The sequence below is a fragment of the Gasterosteus aculeatus genome, chromosome 17, assembly GCF_964276395.1.
Source record: "Gasterosteus aculeatus chromosome 17, fGasAcu3.hap1.1, whole genome shotgun sequence".
Taxonomy (NCBI): domain Eukaryota; kingdom Metazoa; phylum Chordata; class Actinopteri; order Perciformes; family Gasterosteidae; genus Gasterosteus; species Gasterosteus aculeatus.
In genome coordinates this window covers 10,573,825-10,596,359 of record NC_135705.1, presented here as the reverse complement: position 1 = coordinate 10,596,359, position 22,535 = coordinate 10,573,825, and the positions used below count along the sequence as shown (strand labels likewise).

At 42.7% G+C, this 22,535-nt stretch overlaps 1 protein-coding gene and 1 long non-coding RNA gene across 4 annotated transcripts; one reads left to right on the top strand and one right to left on the bottom strand.

Moving 5' to 3' along the window:
* Positions 1 to 522: 522 nt before the first annotated feature.
* On the bottom strand, positions 523 to 21,084 carry arhgef25b (Rho guanine nucleotide exchange factor (GEF) 25b). 3 transcript variants are annotated; one of them, XM_040204657.2, is made up of 16 exons: positions 20,665 to 21,084; positions 11,725 to 12,050; positions 11,542 to 11,643; positions 6,872 to 6,999; positions 6,056 to 6,122; positions 5,775 to 5,878; positions 5,587 to 5,656; positions 4,283 to 4,372; positions 4,104 to 4,196; positions 3,873 to 3,923; positions 3,581 to 3,658; positions 3,289 to 3,474; positions 3,017 to 3,197; positions 2,725 to 2,924; positions 2,566 to 2,643; positions 523 to 1,274 (listed from the first exon to the last, which is right to left on the bottom strand). In XM_040204657.2, the coding sequence occupies exons 1-16, from the start codon at positions 20,756 to 20,758 to the stop codon at positions 1,185 to 1,187; spliced, it is 1,938 nt and encodes a 645-aa protein (XP_040060591.2). In that variant the 5' UTR covers positions 20,759 to 21,084; the 3' UTR covers positions 523 to 1,184. The 3 variants fall into 3 exon arrangements, with proteins under 3 accessions (XP_040060591.2, XP_040060592.2, XP_077948230.1); XM_078092104.1 differs by having other exon boundaries at positions 538 to 1,285; positions 2,496 to 2,638; XM_040204658.2 differs by lacking the exon at positions 11,542 to 11,643.
* LOC144388934 (uncharacterized) lies at positions 3,510 to 6,207 on the top strand. The gene is made up of 3 exons (XR_013453197.1): positions 3,510 to 3,689; positions 4,726 to 5,118; positions 5,444 to 6,207. It is a non-coding gene; the product is annotated as an uncharacterized LOC144388934 (long non-coding RNA).
* Positions 21,085 to 22,535: the final 1,451 nt, after the last annotated feature.

Below are 22,535 nucleotides of genomic sequence, written 5' to 3'. Positions count from 1 at the left end.
TATCAAATTGTCCCGGTGCTTCATTGGGTCCAGCAGAGGACGCTGTACACCAAGAGGTTCATTGTTCAGTTTCAATAGCAATGCAATTTTTATAAATAACCTAACCCCTCTCATCTTATCAAATACAACACAGCTTTCAAAATAGAAAATCATTTAAAAAAATACAAATTAGGTAAAGAATCCACAAAGATACCCTCTATGTCATAGTACGGTGTGGCATGGCCTCTAACAGGCCTCTGATTCAGACTATGGTAAGACAATTAACTTTTGGGGCAGACATTAACCGACCTTTAGGACTGACATAAAATTACAGGGGAAAAAAACAACAAAAAACTAACTCCTTACTAATGCTTTACGGAAATGTGGTTCAAGGAAAATATTACACAACAATTACCGGAAGACGCATTCTAACTACGGATTACAACAAAGAAACACGAAACGGAAGGACATGTTTGATGCTACAGCAGTCGCTGGGAAATGTTTTTTAGGAAAAATGATAACGACCAGAACGGAACAGCAATCTTCTTAATGCGTAGACACCAAAATTCAAAGACTTTTAATGATGCGATTTTATATGAGATTATTTACATTCAAGATGACAGTCACAAATGAACACCCCTGTTATCTTGTTCCTTTTTCCTCTGTCTGCTTCGTTAGGGTGTGAGCTTTGCCTTGAGTTCAGGTGACAGTATAACAACGACGGGGTTAAAAGAGTTAAACACAGCGATTTGTTAATCTGCGCACAAACAAACTTGCGGATTCAGAGTCTCCACTTTTGATAACACACAGCATGACAGCATGAAGGGATTTCAGATCAGAGTCCTCGGGGGGGCGGCCCCTTATGAAAATATGAAGCATTACAAAAATATCCATGCATGTGTTTTCAATGAAAAAAGTAAGAAATATATACATATACAATATGGAATTCAGAATACTTTCACACATTTCATCTCATCGTGTCGGCAGCTGCAGACATGAGAATGTTCAGAGTTAACGGACACAATCAAACCAACAGGATCACAAATATTAAACCCGGGTTTACCTAAAGCATGTTGGTATTTTGGAGGGAGTTTTATTAAAACAAAGTAAAGATGGGAGACGCTGAGACCTTGATGACACTATACAGGAGTGAATCAAACGATGCTGACGGAGCACTGTGACTCGCTGCTACATCAGAAGGTTGGTTACTGCTCCCTCTCCTTCAGCTCGTCGGGATCGTTCGGCTGATGTGAAGTCTCGTCTGATGCGATCGCCTGGAAACTGGCGGTCGCATCCTGAGAGGGAAAAAAAACTTTAATTAAATCACTTGACATTACATTACATGTCATTTAGCTGACGTTTTTATCCAAAACGACTTTCATTGTATTTTAACCCATCCCACATACTTGTTTGGTTTTAGTGTTGTAATAGTTGAAAAAACATTCTTACTTTATATTACCATTGTTACAAAGAGATTTAATTAGTTTGACTATTAATGACACACAGCATCTATGAGGAGAAACTTTATCTTTCTGTCCTTTTAGTCATTACATTACTTTTGGTATTAAATCAATTTGAAGAACAACGGCTAAACAGGAAGATAAAAGTGTTTATAATTGCTCAACCAACAGATGACAAAATAACGTGGTCCTCATCCTAATATAACATTATACAACTCTACCCCTGTAAACAGTTTCAGTTTATGAAATTTGGGACAGTTTGATAAAAATCGGAAAATGACATAAAAAAAGGTCTTAGCTGCATGGCAGACCTGTCTGTACTCTGAAGCTAAAGCAGGATGGAAACACTTTGTGAAATCACGGCAAATATCTCAAATGTCACAAGTGACATTTGTCACTCCTCTTGGTGGAGGAGTGTCACTCCTGAATGTCACTCCTCTTGGTGGATGTCTGAGTGTTTGAGATAAAACAGCAGATCAGTGTGTTTTCATTAACTGGATGACTCATTGGCACCTGCTAAAGTTTAGTTTGACCAGGTTTGTAAATCTACACAGAAACAACAACAGGATATTTCACAAAGGCAACTTGAGAGAGTAATTTCCCCTTATCATCAGTGATCAGGACAACAAACAAGCATTCCACTTCCATCTCTTTTCGGAGTGTGCGAAGGAAGACAGGATGTCCTGTGATGCACTTGTAACAGCACCGAAGACAAATGTCCCGTAGGACCAACCTGGAGTACACGAGTACATCACTGCAGCCGGTTCAACCGCTGCAAACAGCCCTTTACATTTATGTTTACAAATGCAAAAAAATAAATTCTCAAACGTTCCCCCCGAGAAGGAAATTGTTTTTGTGTTGACATGTTTTTTTTCCAAATTAGCACCAAGCTGTCTGGCCAGATACTATGTGATGTGATGTAAGAAACTGAAGAAGTAATCTGAAACCTGTTTAACGTGGGATTGGTGACTTTTTATTGTATATGAGCAACACGAATCAAACATAAATATCTCTAAAATATCCTCATGGCTGGATACCAACGGGTAACAAACCTTTTTAACGCTGCCGTTACCACTTAGGAATTTAAAAACCCCTCTCAGCGCTGTGTGAAGACAGGCGGATGTACCTGCATGTCGTGCTGGCTGCAGGGCGGCAGCCCGTTGGAGGCCCAGCGGCCGTGTTTCCCCTCTGTGCACAAACTGAGCTGCAGAGCAGAGAGAGAGACAAGTCAAATGAAGAAGATATCAGAGATATGCTCCGGGAGAGTGCTGCTGCACGCGCTCACCGCCTTGGAGGCCGGGCTGTGCTGCGGGGGATGCAGAGAGGGCAGCGAGGTGTTGTAAGACAGCGGGCGGGTCTGCGGCCGTCGGCCCATGGATGCTGAGGAGTGAGGTCCCAGACCAGATGCTGACGCAGTTGGAAACTTCACGTTCCTGCCCAGGCTGCTTGACTTGCTTCGTTGGTACTCTATTGGGGACTGAAGGGCTGCAGTCGGCAGGACGAGATGTCACATTACTCAAAAGCAGCAAAAACTGTTGAATGCGTGGATTTTTTGAAGAAACACTGAGGTCTGTAACCATTAAGGAAGTTCCGCTGGTTCTCTAAGATCTGGCTCACGTCATCGAACCAAGCTTGCTGTATTTCCGGTGATGACGCCTGCATGACGAAGCGCGCCACGCTGCCGTCAGTCCCGCGGGAGGTCAGGACTAGAAAGAATGAATTGTGCTCAGGTTGCTCCTCCACACCCAAACAGCTGACCTGAAGCACACAGGATCCTTGATAAACATAACGAAAAACACACTAACGCACAGAGGTTTTAAAAGATGCATCAAAACACAGTGGCACTTACTTTTATGCTGTTTTTAAAAGTGTACGCTGGCAAAGAGAAGCCCTTTTTCTTATCAATTGGCTCGCTGAAGATGACTAGCTGCTCAAACAGGAAGACCCTCCTCTCCTTCGCTCTGCTGCCGGTTTCCTGTTCACTGACACAGAAGGTATCCTGCTGCAGCAGCTTCCCCTGAGCCGTGATTTTCCCCTGAAACAGTGTGTGTGTTTCTCACAAACGTTGTCAGACACCGGAAGTCACGCTGGATGGGTGTTTGCGTCTCTGAGGACGATAGAGGAGATAATCTGTATCTCACCTCAAAACCTTGCAGCCGGCCCACATTCATCATATCGTTACAGCGTTTTGGCACGAAGCACATCACCTCCACCGCCCTCTGATGAGAGAATTTGAACGTGGGACAATCAGTAAGTGTAAACAATGCTTTTGTGATATACAGATTCAGAATAGTACTGAGTACAAATATTGCATGTTCATCTGGACATCATGGTCTTTAAAAGGGGAGGATTTTTGCATGGGCTGTATTGATTTAGACTGCTTTGGCTTTAGGTGACCCTGATAAACTAGCTGCTAACTGTATGTATTCATACCTGCAACTCCTCAACGTCCTTTCCTGCTTTGCTGTAGTACTTCAGGAAGTCCTGGAAGTCAGAGAGAGGTTTATTTAGAGTTGTAATGATTTTAAAGCACCTGACTGTCCCTTGCAAAGGGACTTTATTACAGTGGTTACATGATTAATAATGTAATTCCCTGGTAAGTTTGTTTGTTTTCTTGAATGTTGTGCCATGCCTGCAGATACGCAGTCACGCTCAAAGGCAAACCTTCAGCAGTAGCTGATACTTCATGATCCTCTGAACAGGTTTGATGAGCAGATCATTGAGCTGCAACCTGTGGCCCAACAGCTGCCTGAGATCCTGACGGGTGACATAGAAAGAATATGAAGATTCTTTTCCTAAAAAAGCTCCACTAGTATTGGCTGTGGTAAAAAAAGTTGACTCACCTCAAAATATGTGTCAATGAACTCAGAGACAACGTGTTCTGATTTGGGTTTGTTCTGACAGTAAACCACATACATGTGAAGACGCCGTTCCTGGATAGAGAGAGAGAGAGATTATGTGGTAAATATTTCCAATAATCTGTGTGAGGTGCAGAATTAAGCCTCCTCGCCAGTTTTTTAGGGGGGGGTGTTAAAAGGTTGTAGAGCATGTGACTCTTTTTTTTCTGGTGGCTGAAAAAGAAATGGTTTGAATTTCTGTGGTTTAATTCAGCATGCAACACTGAGTGAAGCAGATAGAGGAGCTGTGCTGGAAAAGCCAAATTGCAATAGTTTCCCAATTTATTTTCCAGCAGTTTATTTTTATGCTGTAACGAGATACAGTCCCAACATTCTTTCTGCTGAATCCATGTCTTTCAATCCAGATGTTATTCTGTGTCTATGCCCAGCAATAAAGCTTGAGCTGAGAAGGGACCAGCAGGGACCAGACGGGACCAGAAGGGACCAGCAGGAACCAAAAGGGACCAGCAGGACCAGACGGGACCAGAAGGGACCAGCAGGAACCAGAAGGGACCAGCAGGACCAGACGGGACCAGAAGGGACCAGAAGGGACCAGCAGCGACCAGTAGGGACCAGAAGGGACCAGCAGGAACCAGAAGGGACCAGAAGGGACCAGACGGGACCAGACGGGACCAGAAGGGACCAGAAGGGACCAGCAGGGACCAGTAGGGACCAGAAGGGACTGGTAGAGACCAGAAGGGACCAGCAGGAACCAGAAGGGACCAGCAGAAAGGCAAAGCTCTGATCCTGGCCAAAGGAAGTCAGCAGCAAAGCTGGATCTGGTTTGTGCAAATTATTTTGTCTAATGTTGCATGAAATTGTACTAAGTACTAAGAATAACTATGTAGAAAGAGAACGAGAACTTTTCACTTGTGGTCTTGTTTGCTTAAGTAGGTCAAACGGAGATTGTGTCATAACCAGTTCAAGATTCCTTGTATTAACTTGTGTGGTGTGACAACCGCTTTTGAAAATCTTCAAGGGTTCCGTAAATATATCTTATAGAGCTCTCAGGTCTGTAATTCCAGATAAATTACGCCTCTTTGGAATATCTTTTAGGCTGATAGTCAACTCTGAGAGCTGACGGTAACAAGACTGTTCATTCTGCAGCAGCACCTGCAGACAAACCAATCTGCTACATGAAAACACATCTGGATGGCGAGGGCCCAAGGCTTCAAACACAGTCAGAGCTGTGATCAGTGAGACGGCTGCAACCTTCCTGCAAACTGTAACTCACTGGTCTGAAGACTCACGTGCTTGATGAAGAGCTGGGCCAGGCTGTCTGGATCAGCCACACGATTCTCCAACTCTCCCAGGAAATAACTGCGTGACACGAAGCAGAGAAGGTCAGGGAGGAATATCATCCAGTCAAACACACACACATGGAATAAAACAGCCACGAGTGACATGACACAAGCTAAGTAGTAGAAGTGTGACTCACTTCTTATGCCAGTCATAGATCTGCTGGATGTTTCCGAACACAATCCTGTCCTTTCCTTTCAGGTCCTCTGGAACTCCTTGATTGACCATAGTGCCCATATAGCCCTACACACACGCACACACACAAACACACGCATACACACCTCACCGATTAAATCAGAGGTTTCCAGATGGGAAAATTGTCTCTTGCTTTGAGACGTGAATGTTACAGCATATTACTGATAAGGGATCTCAGTTATGTAGAAATGAGAAGGTTATTTAAAAGCTGAAAGAGGGACCCACCTGCACTATGAGCCCAAGATCTTCCACATACAACCTTTCCGTCTCTATCAGCTCCGTCAGCACATATCTGACGGACGGGTTTCAAACAGCAAATAAAGAGCATAGAGAAATGTAAATGTAAATTTTTGGCAGAATAAAAACAAGAAAATGTATTTTACACGGTAAAGGATGTTCAACATTTTGGGAAATATGGTTAATCAATTTTTATGTTAGATGAGAAGGTTGATATCACTCTCAGGTCTTAACGGGAGACAACTCGGTTAGCTTGGTATGAGAACTGTAAAGGGGGAATCAGCTGGACTCAGTCCAAAATAAACTAATACTGCCTTGCAGCACATCCTAAGCTCACTATTTAAATATTAGTAATTAGTCAAATATAGTATTTTTGATATCATATCCCGTCTGTCAAACTGTGATCATTTGGCGAGTAGTCTGTGCAGGATGCATGACCACATCACAGTGAAAAGCACAGGGGTCAAGTCACTTTCCACGGACACAAAAATTCTCCTCTCATAAAACCACAAGTTGTCGTTTATATACTGTATTTTTTCATTCTAATTATTAATCTAATAATTCAAATAGAATTTACTGTGTTTAGAGATGATGGTGGGCAGACTCTACCTTTGGACAAGCCCTGCTGTTTCACTCTGTCTCTAGACTTACTGCTAAGCTAAGCTTACTGTCTGCCGGTTTTAGCCTCATATTTATTAAACGAACGTGACATGGCTTTTGGTCTAGCGCTCTGCAAGAAAGGAAATGAGTGCTTTTCCCAAAATGTAAACAAACAACTCATTTAAAGCAGAGGTCAACACTTGCATGCTCTTCTCAAGGGCAATGTTTCTCTCCTCTTCGCTGTCCACTGCGCCGGACCACTGGCTCCCTGAGTCGTCACTCGCAGAGCAGACGTCTTTGCCTTGGAAAGTGCTGATGCTGGATCTCTGACTCTGCAACAGACAAACAAGAGCAGCTTTCAGTAAGCGGAGGCCGACAGAAGAGTAGCAGGATCTGTGAGGCACAGGTGCATTTACTCAGGTACTGTTCAGAAGGCATAGCTACCTGTTAAGCTTATAAAATACAGCAAATTGCTAATAATGAAACCAATGGCTCGTCCTCTTTTGACCCTTGTGATCACCTTATAAAGCATCCTTACAATTTTGTATGGTCCTTTTACTTGAGTGAAGGAGTGATGTCTTACCACTGGGCATCAAGTACTCAAACTCAAAATCCATGAGTTCCATCTAAAGCGCCCTCTGAGCCTCTGCTGAAATATGGTATAAAGTTTAGCAGTAGTATCAAGCCCTTCATCTGTGGAACAATGTTATACTCCCTTTTTAGTGATGCTGAGGGTGGCTGTTGTGAAATGTGTCTGAAGAATTGATATCTGGTGCTTATATCAAGTTAGCCTAGCTTAGCATAAAGACTGGAAAATGGGGGTAACACTGTAAAGTTTGTTGAAAAGTAACAACGTCTTTTGACCTGCTCCTCTCAAGCTTCCTGATTAAAATGTTATTCATCGATGGGAAAATAACAAAAGTTTTATGAGTCAGACTCTGTACCTGAGACTACCAGAAGCTTTAAAGAAATAATTGGTTCATTTAGTTTTGTTTGAGAATGAATTGGCATTTTAATAATATTTTTTTGTATTTAGTAACCGCACGAGAAGGTTTCAGGTGTCTCTGAAATTAAAATGTTCCAAGTCATCTATCAAGCAGAACATGTCAAACAATGCTATAGGAACTGGACCACTGGCTGGGCAAGAAAGGAAGGAACTACAGATTGATGCCGTGGTGGGGGAGGAGGCAAGCGAGGAGCCCTTGGATTGAACCTTGGCCAATTAGCTGGGGCTGCTCGGGTGTTGTGAAGGGACACTCCGGACCCCCGAACCCTAACCCGTTTCAGACTGTTTCAGACTGCTCTGCTAGTTGATTACTTCCAGATGCCGGCCAGAAAAGCCCGGAGGTTTGATTCCACTCCACAGGGCCTCACAAAGAGTATCCACTAGTGTAGAGTTACTAGGAGAGTAGGGTTATGCCTGTCTGTGTTCGTTAAAATATGCCGTAAAACGCAAAAATATGTGCTCTACATTTGAAACAATTGGTGAAATAGCTGTATTTCACATAGCAATAAGGGTGAACATGGTATAGAGGGATGATGCATGTTTTATGGTTGTTGTCTTGACATTAAAGTCTGTTTGATTATTTATACATTGATAACTCATGAGACTCTACTGAAAGAATTACAATCATTGAGAGAGAAGAATTTTGTGGCGAGAGCACCACTGATCTAAATACTGATCCAAATAGACTTAAATCCCCAAAAAAATCTACCTTGGCTTGGAACGTAACATAAAATGGGGGCTCGTCCGGGATCTTTTGATCCTTTGTAAGCAACAGGTTGGATGAGTGTTGGTGTGCAGTACACATGTCCAATAGGCTGGTAGTATTGGTTAATTTGAGTTAAAGACAACATGAGCATGTTTGATCTTCAGGGTTTTCTTGATGATCCTTCTGTGGAGCAGATTGATCACTGCACAAAAAAGGATTTGTATGCCATTGCGGCACATTTTGAATTTGCATTTTCACCAGTTCTGCTAAAGGCAGAATTAAAGGAAGCGGTTGTAAATATGTTGGTAAGCAAAAAAGTGCTTGGTACGGACAGCAGTGCGACTGCTAATGAGGCCGCTATCTCACATTCCTTGTCTTCCAGCGCAGAGGACAGTTGTGAGGAAGAGGTAGTTGATGGAGGGCTGGTTGCGGATAAGCCCGTTCCTTTAGATGCGGCCCCTGATTTAGATCTGAAGCCTCCTCGTACGGCGCCCCGATTTTCTCCGTTTTCCTCACCTAAGGTAAGCGATGAGGCCCGCCATAAGCTACGCCTAGCACGTTTGCAATTTGAGGCGCAGGAGAAAGAGCGGGATGCAGAATATAGTCACAGGTTGGCTATTTGGAAGATGGAGTTAGGAATTGAGGCGGGAATGGCATTAGAAATAGCAGCAGAGAAAGAGGTGAAGCTAAAGCGCCTAGAACTAGAAGCTGCTGCTGCTGCGTTGAGTATAGCTCCATCTCCTAGCCCTAATAGGTCCATACACCTGGATCCCTCCGCTCCTACAAGAGGTTTTGAGGTGAGCAGAAATATTGTGTTGGTTCCTCAATTTCGTGAGGCGGAAGTAGACTCTTATTTTACTGCTTTTGAGCGAGTAGCTACCTCACTGGAATGGCCAAAAGAGGTCTGGTCAATACTGCTTCAGTGTAAGCTGACAGAGAAGGCACAGGAGATTTTAGCTGCACTATCTTCGGAAGATAGTTTGTGTTATGAAACAATTAAGACGGCTGTGATTCGTGCCTACGAACTAGTGCCTGAAGCATATCGACAAAAGTTCAGAACATTAAAAAAATTGTCTCGCAAAACATTTGTTGAGTTCGCCCGCGAGAAGGAGACTCTGTTTAATAGATGGTGCAAGGCGAGCAACGTGACTAATTTTGACACTCCGTCGCAATTAGTTCTCATCGAAGAATTCAAGAATAGTCTGCCTGATCGAATTGTGACGTATCTCAATTAGCAAAAGGTGGAGACATTAGCACAGGCTGCTGTGCTTGCTGATGAGTTTGTGTTATCACACAAACAAACGTTTGGAACTCTCCGATATGAGAGTAGGTCTTTTACTCCTTCTGCCTCGGCTAGAATGCGGTCTAGTCCGCCACGGCCATCGCCACTCCGCTCCACTGAGGAACGAGAGTGTTTCTACTGTCACCAAACAGGTCACATAAAGAATGACTGTTTTATGCTGAAACGCAAGCTGTCACAGCCAAGCAAACGACCAAAAGAGGTTGGTTTAGTGCGTGCGTTAGTGGCTCCAGTGTCACTAGCCCCGGAGATGGAGGGTGATACTCTGGAAATGGAGTGTTTAAAGTGGGGGTGCGCCCGTCTTAGCCCGTTAGAGGCATCACATTTCTGCTAGGGAATGACATCGCTGGTGGTAAAGTTATGCCAGTTTTAGAAATTCTAGAACGACCTGAGATCTTGCAGCCTGATGTGTTGGCTCAGGACTTCCCTGAAGTGTTCCCTGTGTGTGTGGTCACCCGTGCTCAAGCACGTAGCTTGGGTGAAGCAGTTGTTTTGTCGGATACTCTGTTCGCGACTGAGTTGAATGGCCAGACTGTTTCCCCTGTGTTTCCTCAGTCTACTGCTGAGCCGAGTGTCCAGCCTAAGGTTCAGTGTGATCCGTCCACCAAAGAGACAACTAGGTTGCCCATGGTTCGAAGTAATCTAATTGCTGCTCAGAAGGAGGACATTACTTTAGCCAAGTGTTTTGCTGCGGCTCTTGCTCCGGAGAGCGCTAAAAATAAAGAAATCGATTATTTTATGGAAAATGATCTCCCGATGCGGAGATGGAAATCTCGCGTGGATTTCGATAACAAGTGGAGTAATGTCAGTCAAATTGTTGTTCCTACACAGTACCGACAGTCTGTTTTATCTCTGGCTCATGAACATCTCTGGTCTGGTCATCTAGGTATTACGAAGACCTATGACCGAGTGCTGCGACAATTCTTCTGGCCAGGTTTGAAGAGAAATGTGTCTTTGTTTTACCGTACATGCCATGTATGTCAGGTCACGGTGAAGCGTAATCAGGTTATTAAGCCTGCGCCTCTTCACCCGGTCCCGGCTATAGGGGAACCGTTTCAGCATGTATTGGTGGATTGTGCTGGCCCTCTGCCAAAAACGAAATCCGGTAACCAGTTCCTATTAACTATAATGTGTGTAGCTATCCGGTACCCTGAAGCTATTCTCTCACTTCACAGATGTGCACACCTGGTTCCCCTCATCCAATCACCACACCTGTTCCAGATCTCCCATCAACCATTCCCCTTCATAGAGTCAATGTTTTCAGTGGGGGAGGCTCTTTTGTGTTGAGCTGGGCCCGCGGTTTGAAGAGCACTGGCTTGTGTTAAAATTGAATTAGTAACAGCCTACTGGTGTTTTTGTAATATCTTTTGGTTGTGTGCACAGGGTCAATGAGGACAGGTAAGATACTCCGGGGTTTACATATTGCATACACGTAGGTGTACCTGTACCCTAGGCTAGAGTGAGCACCACCCACTGTATTTTTGGGTGCTAAGCACCGGTCAATGGAAGGGGGGGGGGGTTGTTTATAATCTTTTCTTTGGTGCCACTGACAGTCCTTGTTGATCCCTGTGTTGCTCTTTTGAAAAATAAATACTTTTTTGTTACGTTTTATGTATTGGATTTTGTTTGGCTAACGCCTCACTTGCCTTGACCTGTTGCCCTTATGTTGCGCTCAGGTCGAGCCACCAGGGAGCGCAATATTTGGTTATGCGACTCAGTTTTCCTCTTATTTTCTAATGCATATTATTATGTGACACAGAATTTCCATCTTGACAAGTTGGCTGACCTGCAACTGCAGTTTATCTGCTGAGGCCTTTGAATAGAACAGAATGGACTAGAATAGAGCAGAATAGAGACGTTACTGAGGACTGAGTGTCTGTGTCTTGCGGGAGGTCAGATAAGTGTCTCTGGCAGGGCGTCTGTGTTGGAGGAGTCGTAGGACTCGACACACCGTCTGTCCACACCTGTACAACACAAACGCAACAACCGTTACAAATAAAAGGACATAAAAAGTATTTCCTCAGGAGCCTTCTCTAGAGTCTCACCATATCTCCCGACGGGAGGACAGTGTTGTTGTTGTGCGGTTCCTGAGGCCTCGGCTGAGGTTCACTTTGGGAAAGTAGCGATGGTGGCTGCCTCCTGTCTAAACTGCACATCTGCTTCTCCGTTCTTCCCGCTCCTCCTCCGGCGTCAGCGCCCAGCTTGCGGACGGGATTGGTGAGCCATTTCTTGAGAGTGCTGACAGGGTGCCGTGTTCCTCCAGCCGAGGAGTGTGAGCAGGGGCTGGAGCCGCCGGAGGCCTGGTGGGGCACATGGCCCACCGATGACTGGGTGATGCTGCCGGTACTGCCTGCCACAGAGTACGACTCTGCTGCAGAGACAAGGAAAAAACAGAAAAGGAATGGGTTAACATACAGATGTTATTTGTGGGGTACAAACTTTCAGGTCAAATCCTGCAGACAGATTTCTGCACAAAAATGTTGGTCAATTTCCTGTGTTAAGCTCTAACTGTAACTTTAGTAGCTGCAGCTACTGTACCTCAGTTCTCACGAGGGAAGGACTCATACGTTTAAGTGGAGATTACATAAGGCTGCTTGACTCTGTCCATTTGTCAGACATTTAAAAAAAAAAAACGTAAACCAATAAATTCTGTGACATGAACCGAAGCTCTGATTCATCTCTGATGAAAAGCATTTTTAGATGTCTTTCATAAGCTGTTTAAGAGACAATGCTGAAGTGAAGAGGCGGTTGAAGTAAAGCATAACTGATCAGGTTTCCAGTGACACACGCATTGTTTTCTTTTGCATTGGTGCACCTTATGTCCTCTGTCTCAACTGACACCCAGATAACAGGACATTGGTCTTTCGAGCATTATGATCATTGAGAAAGAATTCAATACCCTGAATCTTTTATAACTGATCGCATCTCATCTGCACTGAACTGACCCCGTCCACAACTCAGACTGGACCAGATTCCACGTTTCTCGACTATGGAAACTGGTACGAGATGGTCTACCACACTGTTTTAATCAACGACTTTAGCATTTACATTTCAATCTGTTCTGCTGATCTCAGCAAATCTGAATCTTTCAGGGGGCTCATTTTGTCAATCTGGACTCGTGCCGGAAGCCACTATTTCCTGTCAGCACATTTATGTAAGCTGCAATCATAATAACAAGCTTTCAAGAGGCCAGTGGATATCTGGGTCATCCATTTGCCTAAACCTCCTGATACTGCCATTGAACAAGACGTCCCATTGACAGTAAAGTGTTAAATAATGAGCTTTTCTCATTTCAGTTCCTCTTAATGTCAGATCGTTCAGCAAAAACTTCTCCAGGCACACATACTGTATAATAAGTTCACCGCATTGATGACAATCTTTTGTAAGGATTTTATTAAAATACATGCACTCTACATTTATGTAATATAATGTCAGACAAAAGTCTCTTGCCTCAGACTAAACAATGCAGACCAGTAAAGTAGGTTGAATTAAAAAAAGACTGTAATCAAACTAATTCATTGCCTGGTACTTCATGCAGTGAACAACACAAACCCATCTGTGTAATGGGATGATGGAGAGGGACAGGATGAGGGTAGGTCTGTAGATGTAGCAATTCTAAAAAGGCAAATAATTGATGGAGATAAGGAGAAGGAGTTAGCGGTTTGTGGCGTGACGCTAAAATCAGCATGCTAAAATGCTAGCAATGACGATGTTAGCGAGCCGCTAGATATGATATCAAATGAATGGAGAGCCCAACAAACCTCCTCGCAGATAACAATTACTGTCTGGCACCATAAACCTGTGACTCAAGTAAGAACATGACAGAACTAGTTGGTGCAAATGTCCAGACGTTCAAATACACACATATAGTGTGTTATCATCCTAAACAACGACAGACATCTGGTGCGGTTTTTTATCTATCGAGATTAACCACCTTACCATCTGTTGAAAGGATACAAAAAGTGGAATTTTCTGCAGGCTTTTATACAAACACATCAGCGTTTTCTATGAACTGGCTCTTAATGGTGCATAATGGTCAACGTGACGTCCAAGTCACCTCCGAGCTGAGCAACACGGCTTGTCATGTTTGCTTATGACACTTATGTAATGTGTCATTTTCCCACAGAGAACAGCTGGACCATCATCCGGACTCCAGCGCGTGTGTACAGTCAGCCTGCTGGCATCCATGCTGTGAATGCATCCTGCAGGATTTGCGCAAATCAAAATGATGTTCAACATTTTTTTCTTGTCGATCTGTCCATGAAAGCGCATGGTAAAATCCAACTTATGTCCGGGAAGTTATTTTCTGTGACCACGTTGGGTTTTGTGTAACTTCTTTAGTGGTGTTTCTCATGCGCCACATTACAGATACAGATGGATGGATTAAGGCAACAAACAGGAACAAAACATGGGTCAGTTTTTCCTGACAGTAATCCTGTCTGTTGCACTTAATGTGTATAAAGACAAGATGCTTCTTCTCACATATGGTATAATAATAATTACGGTGTGGGATGAAAGCAAGAACATAATTGTGCTGCTTCCTAATTCAAATAAGGTCTCCCTATCTGTTAAAGCAGAAGGTTGGGAGAGTTCCATCTTCCCCATTAAAACCCCATAAATGGTCATCGTCAGCAACAGCAGGAATTACTCGGGCGGTGACAGCTCATCGAGGTGAAACATGTCTAAAGCTCTAAACATGTCACCTGCCAGGCCTTCATTTCTTTGCGTGTGCGATGTAACTAATGTTTGTGCTTCATATTCCGTACATGCTCACGTAGGAAATGATCATTATTGCATTCAAGCCCAGTCGTTTCTGGGGTTAAGACTGCTTCACATCCTGTTGGAATACTGCCAGGGAAAATACTTCTCAGCCCACACCGCTTTCATCGCTGAAAACTACAAATCAGCTTCTTTCATGTTGTCTACAGCACACGGCCAAACAGCGCCGACGCACGGTTTATCAATCCAGCAGAGTGATGGACTAAGAGAATTAAAAAGCCAGACATTCACACACACATTAACACACACACACACACACATTAGCGACTCTTTGCTACACATTACACTAATGAGTGGTTTCATTCCTAAACCACAGGAAGGCTTTTCAACATGTAGTCTTTACTACAGTGGTTACTGCTTTTACTTGACAGTCTTTGGTATTTAATGTTATTTACTTTGAAATAGTCTTTCTTCTAACTGCGTTTGTTGCTGCTAGCCGATACTGCTTCCCGCTATGTGCTGCATCACAAAATGGTTCGGTAGGTACCGCCAAACTGAGGTACACCAGGGACTTGAAGATACATTTACAAATACATCCTGGATGTTGACAACTGACCCAGTTACAGTTTTTAAAGTAAAGCAGCACATCTGCTCCTCGTGCCTTCTTTGTCCCACAGTGCGGCTGCTGATCGCCCGAACTTGTCAACCAACACGATTACTTTTTGTTCGCTGCTCCAATAAACTCCCTCTAGTCTATCCACCCTTACTGGAAGTCTGGTTAGGGTCATAGTTTTGATTTAGTTTATTATATTAATGAGTAGGTGTACTGTCAGTATGTCTAATATGTTTGCTGATAACAGCTCCTGCAGCCCGAAATGATTTCCCCAAAATTAGCTGAAAGACGCAAAAAAGCTCTGCAGAGCGGGTACTGCAGATTTGGGTCATATTTATGTAACAGTTCATTGCCACAAAATCCCCTTTTAGATATAAGTAATCACATGATCTATCATTGGTGTACTAACACACTTAGAAGAGGGTTTACTATTTTATTGACTGGTTCTCTGCTTCGTAACATTACTCCTCAACCGTTACTGTGAAACGTCACCAGTCGCATTAGTTACTCACGTAACAATGTCTAGCGCATTGATTTGAATGGGAATACTTGTGGTAGTGCGGTTCTATTTCTTTTGTCTGTGCATATGGAGCATTCTCGGCTCAATATCTGAGGAAAAAAAATTCTTCAAATTTCGCTAAAACGTCCACCTGGACTTATTACCTGATTCGATTTGGGTGGTTAATCAAACAAAGTGTGTATGTTTAACTGCCGAGCTTTTGAAGATATTCAGTCATAAAGCAAAGTATTCCTCAACCTCCAAAACGCCCGGGGAATCGTTTCCATCACCACGGCATAAACTTTCTAAGGGACGCTGAATAATTGGATAATTACAGCGTAGCATCTAGTACCATCTTTTAAAGCAAGACAACCTAATCTTTGGTCTACCAATAAAAACCACACAAATGAATGGAGAGCCCAACAAACCTCCCCGCAGTTAAAAATAACAATTAGTGTCTGGCACCATAAACCTGTGACTCAAGTAAGAACATGACAGAATTAAGTTAACAGAACAAGTTGGTGCAAATGTCCAGACGTTCAAATAAACACATATTGTGTGTTATCATCCTAAACAAAGACAGACATCTGGTGCTGTTGTTTTTTATCTATCGAGATTAACCACCTTACCATCTGTTGAAAGGATACAAAAAGTGGACCTTTCTGCAGGCTTTTATACAAACACATCAGCGTTTTCTATGAACTGACTCTTAATGGTGCATAATGGTCAACGTGACCTGATGACCTGACTCGATTTGAGTGATTAATCGAATAAAGTGTGTGCGTTTAACTGCCAAGCTCTGCTAAATGCTGCACAAATATCCGTGTGCTGTTCAACTTTTGTTTGCTCTGTTTAACTATTACGCACATTTTCAGGCCGCAGAGGCCGTCAATTGCTGCGTAATAACTACTGTATTTTATCATAATCCGCTAGAACTTCAACCTGCGTCTATTTCTCATAATGAGTGAACATCAATTCTGAGACTTGATTTATAAATTGGTTATAAATCCCTGTTTTCACGATGGGTGCCAGTTGTTGTCCTATTGATAATTAATACTTTTGTTGATGTCAATGCTTTGTTTTCACTCTAGCTAATAACCAGACGCACTCCTAAATCAAGCACACTCAACACTTGTGTGCTTGTTAGTCATCATGTTGACGTCTTCGCTTACTGGCAGTGATGACCTTACTGGTGGACTGATGGAGAGTGAGTCATGGCAGTTTCTGAACCTCAGTGATGTGTGTGTAATAAGACGGCGAGATTTGTTGGCGTTTAAGTACATTTCCCCCAAACATACTTTATCTGGAGGCCCTTCTCTGACTTTATAGCTGTTGGACATTGAGCCAAAGAGCATGCAACTCTCCATGAGAGAGATTGCAGAATGAAGGAGTTTTAAAAAGGGAGGTGGTGGGGTATTAGAAAGACACAAGAACAGAAAAGGGAGCCCCAAACTAGCGTCCGCTCCAGCCTCGCCAGTTTTTCAAGCTTCGAGAACCACGCCATTGTGTTCGGCTTTGTTGAGTTATTTTGATTTTGTAGTTTTGTATCATAGATTTAGTTTAACGGTTAATGTTTTTTTAGTCCTTTGTTTCCTCCTCAAGGAGTGAATTTTGTTTTGATAATCTTTCGTAGTGCTTACTCGATATTCGGATAAAGTTAAAAAGCCTTTAGTTTTCCTCCTAGAGTGGAGCGGCTTTTTGTTGATCATTTTTTATAGCTCGTATCATTTCTATGCCTTGAAGAGATCCAGTCATACGAATAAAGACTCCAAATCCCATAAAACCATTCATTCTCCTCGAGACATCGCCACGGGTGAAAAAAGTTAAGAGACCTTTCATTCTAAAAAGGATCTGGAGATGCTTCCTGTTCTAGTAAGACAGCAGAGCGTCCTGGAGAACTGGACAATGACCTTTTTAAAAGCAGGAAGAGAAAGAACCTAAACCAAAATATACCAGCTGATCCTTTTATTCAATTGAATTTACTTTGCACGTTTTTCCCCTGCTTTTTATTTAAGAGAGGACTTAGGGGTCAGGTGTCTTGCTCAGGGACACTTCAACACGAGACATGGAGCAGCCAGGATTTGAACTGCCAACCTTATGGTTCCTGGAGTTAATTTAACTACTAAGTGTACAAATGAATCTGATATTGACACTGGATAAGGACTCCAGCTCTTTCGTACAATTGACTCTGTAAGAGTTGAATCAACTTTTTGCAGTGTGATTTCAACTGCACTTCAACACTTTTGCCAAACACCGGAAAATGAACAATTTCGCTGTGTAGGAAACCCCCTTGAATGTAACCCCCCCCCTTTCTAATCCTTTTCTTCCCCCCCCCAAAAATGGCCTTCTCGCCCCCCCCCCCCCCCCCCTCCCAAACTCTCCCCCATTCCCATCATTTCAAAACAAAAACGGCACTAAGAATGTTTCAAAATGTAAAAACGGAAGAGGGAAGGAGTTACCCGGCCCGGAAAAAGCTCCCCAGAAAAAGTATTCCTCCAACCACACAGGCAGATCGACTTTGAAAGAAAGACAAACAGAAAAGGCGAGCAGCGTTCCTTATTGTAATTCACCCACAGTGAGTCATGAACAGAAAGGATACATTTAGAGTCGGCTGGAAGATACTTTGTATGACTGCAATACTGACACCACATTATAGTAGTAATGTGTAGTCCAAAGAAAGAGCTCAGAGAAGAGCTGTTCTGTAATCACTCCCAGAGCAACTGGAACAACAGAGGATTTAACGGGACCTTTCTGTGTGTCGGGGATTGTGCACGTTCCAGAGTGAGTGTGGGTACAGCTGCCTCTGCTCTCAAGCCGAGTCTTCTGTGAAGGTGCAGTTTAAAATAATTCTCACTCAGGTTTTACAGGCAGTCGAGAAAAATGCATCTGATATGAAAATTATAGTCTATAAAAAGTCTTTACCAGTGTAAATGAATATTATCATCATTATTTTAGTATAGTTTGCACAAATTGAACTCCAAAAGTCTAGTCAAATGACAATGTTATTCATTAATAATTCTAAAAGGATGGTTAACAATTTCACTACAACCACAGATCAGTTGGGTCATAAAATAATCTAGGTTTTATCTCTACCTCCAATTAGAAAATGTAGTTGCATTTTAGCAGCCAAGCTAAGGCTTACTAAGCTAAGCGCATTTGAGAGTCAAAGACTCTTAAGTCGTGGACATTAGTCTGTTATCCTTAATATTTTGTAGATTTGTCTTTTTTCTCCTGTCAAACACATTAAACCACTTCTAAGTTGTGCTAACATTGATTGTGCATGTCTTTCTATGTACTAAAGCCTAGTTTTCCAGAGAGAGAAATGTTGAGAAAGTGAATCAGAAGCATATTGAGAGCAACAAAGATCCTTATGTGACTCCATATCTGATTTCTGTTGAGAATGAATTTAAACATAGTGTGCACCTATATTTCAAACGCACTGCTGAACAAAAGTGCAATAACATTTGGTTTGCAGATACTGGTATTAAGGTTTTCACTAGATTATTATAGAAAAACAAGTTAACCTGAGAGGCCAGAGACCTGATCATAACAGTATAACAAGCAAGTTAACATTTATATATTTGAACAGGTACTAACAGAAACATATTTCTTTGATCAGGAAGCAGCATAAACAACATATATCTATCTATCAACCTAACAATCTATCGATCAATAACGTTAATGATGTTCCGTAGGGAATGTCCCTGTTAGAGTGAGCTGAAGTAGTCCAGCACTGAGTGCACAGCTTGGATTTACTGTGTAGGGACTTTTTTGTGTATGAAAAGATTGTACTGGATTTACTTTGGAGGATTTGAGTGAAAAACAGGAAAAAACAAACTTTCATTGATGCAGGTTAAACAACTTTGGTTCAATTAACTCTGCAAGAGTGTGTTTCAATGTGTTTCTGCTCCCGCCAATTATTTTATGTTGTGGTTCATGTGATACATATATATCCATATATATGGATGCATATAAACATGCACTACATGCAACGTGTGATATCCATCAGGTTAGTCTTTTATTTGCACATCTCACACAAAAATACCCTCCCATTTTAATCTTAGCAGATTTCTAATATTAATATTCAATAAATAAATAAAAAGGCACAGAATATCTGTGTCTCTGGGCCCGGGGGAGCATATATGTGGCAGCCGAGCAGCGGTGATGCAGTCGTCTGTGTGTTTAGTTCTGTCACATGTTGGTTGCTTAACAATACAAGTAACTGTTTTTGCCATAAACAAACGTCCAAGGGTTTTCTTCCACTGTGCCTCTGTGGCTTGAGGTGGGAGACGCACTCAACTGTGTTATCTCTAGTTGCCCTTTCCGGCTGGGGACCATTTAAGAGACATGAGGTGGCTGCAGGCAGTCAATGGCAGAGAAGGAGTTTTTGAGTTGAGTTGAGTTTGAGTCACCGCAACCATAAAAAGGTCTGTGAGCATTGAGCCATAACTGGGCACCCAAAATCGTTTGCAGTTTGCTGCGGCAGAATGCAGAACATTAACCGCAGACAGACACAAAGTCCCACACTTCCTCACGGAGTCTCTTGGTGGAGACAATAACAGGACACCCATTGTGTTGATAATATAAACCGGGAGGCCTTGAATACGAGCAACCACTCTGTGGGAGCTAATCGGAATTCACAAAAGGAATAAAAACAATTAGTCCAGCGAGTAGCATGTCAGAGTTTGTAATAGTGAATATGTGTTTTTATTTCATACTTTTTTATTGACGTGTGTAAATATGAAGAACACACGTCAAGAAGCATATGATTTTGTAAACAACACCAGATTTCGTTTTCTGGCTGTTTCATATAACCAATAATAATGATTACAATAATCACGCTTTTTTATTTGAAAGCTTTGTACAAATGCTGCTGCCTTATTAGTGAGACAAGCACAATGAGTCTGGGGGATTAATGAATAGAAAACATTAATAATGATTAAAAAAAGGTACTGCAAAAAACATGAATAAGGAAGTTTCTATAAAATTAGCTTTGACTTGAAAACAACCATTGGCTGTGATGTATTATATATAATATAAATAACAACCGAGTGCATCCCCAAACATTGCCAAACACTGTGTAGAAGCATCAGTGAGACCGTACTCCCCAGTCAGAGAACAGCTACAGTAAAAGAAGGAAGAGCATCGACGTACCTCTGACCCGAACAGAGCAGCAGCCACATTTACTGAGGAGTTTTCTGAACAGGTGGTGACACCCACAGCCTCGCTGATGGTGACCCCCTCTCATGATGATCCACTCCTGCTGCGAGACTCAAGAATATTTGATGCAGACCTCATGCTGGACGAACACACACACACACACACGCACGCTATTCCTGTGGTGAAACCCTGAGGAGATGGGAGGTAAAGTGCACCAAGAGCTCCACGGTAGTCCAACCAAACCAGCCCAACAGTAGAAACCACTGGGACAGATCCCGCTTCTATCCCATGATTTGAAGAATAATAGCAGAAAATTCCTGGGAGACAGCACTCCCATCCACTCGTCAGCCTTTCTGGGTGGTCAGATAGTGGACAAAGATTATGAGAGGGACCAGCAATAAGTGAGGGAGCGACAGCGAGGCAGGGAATGGGAGGGGCTTTGATGAGGGAGGGGGTGGTGGCTAACATGCTGCACTGCTGTGCCAGCATCTGCTTCCAAGTCCCGCCTCCTCTTCTGCCCCCTATCCACTCTCCCCTCACACTTCCCGCATCAGCTTCTCTCCTCGGTATAAGCACTGTGGCTGCAGGGCCTTCATTGCTGTCATTGTATGAGCAAGACTTACTGTCACAGGAAATAACCCCCTAACAGCTTCAGATGAGCAGACACCGAATGAATGTATAGTGTGATGGTTGGTTCCCAACCTGGGGGTCAGACAAGATTTATGTATGGAGTCATTAGATGATGATATTTCCTTTTTGACTTGTGATACGCTTTCTTTAGATGAGCTGGCCAGAAACAAATGTTTTAAAATTCCAAATTAAGAGAATGTTAACGATCACCTCTAAAATGTACAAACTCTATTGAGAGGTTACCAGTATACATATTATTGTTTTAGAGGAATTTCAAAAACCTTACCGGGAAAGGGACGTGACACACTTTCACTCAAACTCAATGAAAGCAGCACCAGACACTGACACGTACTTGCACTTGCGGATCAACAAAGATGATCCACAATACATGATTTTTCTAACCGCTAAACAAGCTGCCTCTCTGACAAAAAGGGCAGTTGTCTGCTCTCTTTTGTCCCCACAGGTACCGAGAGCATTTCCTCTGATGGGGAAAAAACAACACGTGGAAATGTCCCACACACAGCAAACTGAGCTGGCAGGACGGATATGGAGGCCGACCGATTTAATCTGAAAGCCAAGATTAAGCATTCACCAGTCGATGATCTTCTGAGCACAGCTGTTCCGGGTCGTGGCAGGCTGTGGTGTGATTTAAGAATATTTATGCATAAATACATACAAAACAAAACAAGGACAAAATCAGTGAACCCAAAGACAGGAAGAAATTACTTTGACTGCTCTGTTCTGTGAGACATATTAGTAAAATGGAAAGGTCCATGCACGCAAAGATAGATAAGAATACAGTCACGTCACAAGTGGACCAACATTACCCCAAAAGGTCAATCCACTGATTACAGATTACGGCTATAAACATTAAAAAAATGCTCTCTTAAGCTTTAAAAAACTGCTGACATGACGATGAAAAGCACTGATCTCTCCACAACATGGGCTATACTATATGTGCATGCATGTGTACATGGATGCGCGCACACCTTAATTAGCCTATATAAAGATATGTTTTTTTCTGTTTTGGTGCTGCTTTTGGTATTTAAAAGTGCAAATGCATCCATGATGGGTTTTGGCAAAGTGAAACATCTTCAGTCAGAACTCCGATGCTCCTGCTTCTTTTCGGATAGTTCACCTGGTTGAGATAAGAGGGGCACAGAGCAGTATTTCTCAAAAAATCACAGTAGATAAGAGTAGAACAGATAATGTGTTACCTTTGTCTCCTGCATCCC

Bases quoted from the DNA above. Each gene is read 5' to 3' on its own strand.
- arhgef25b (XM_078092104.1), bottom strand. From the start codon at position 20,758: ATGAGAGGGGGTCACCATCAGCGAGGCTGTGGGTGTCACCACCTGTTC. The intron at 12,051-20,664 runs GTACGTCGATGC...TTGTCTCTGCAG, and splicing joins CTGCTCTGTTCGGGTCAGAG to CAGAGTCGTACTCTGTGGCA. The intron at 6,123-6,871 runs GCAAGTGTTGAC...CCCGTCCGTCAG, and splicing joins ATTGCCCTTGAGAAGAGCAT to ATATGTGCTGACGGAGCTGA.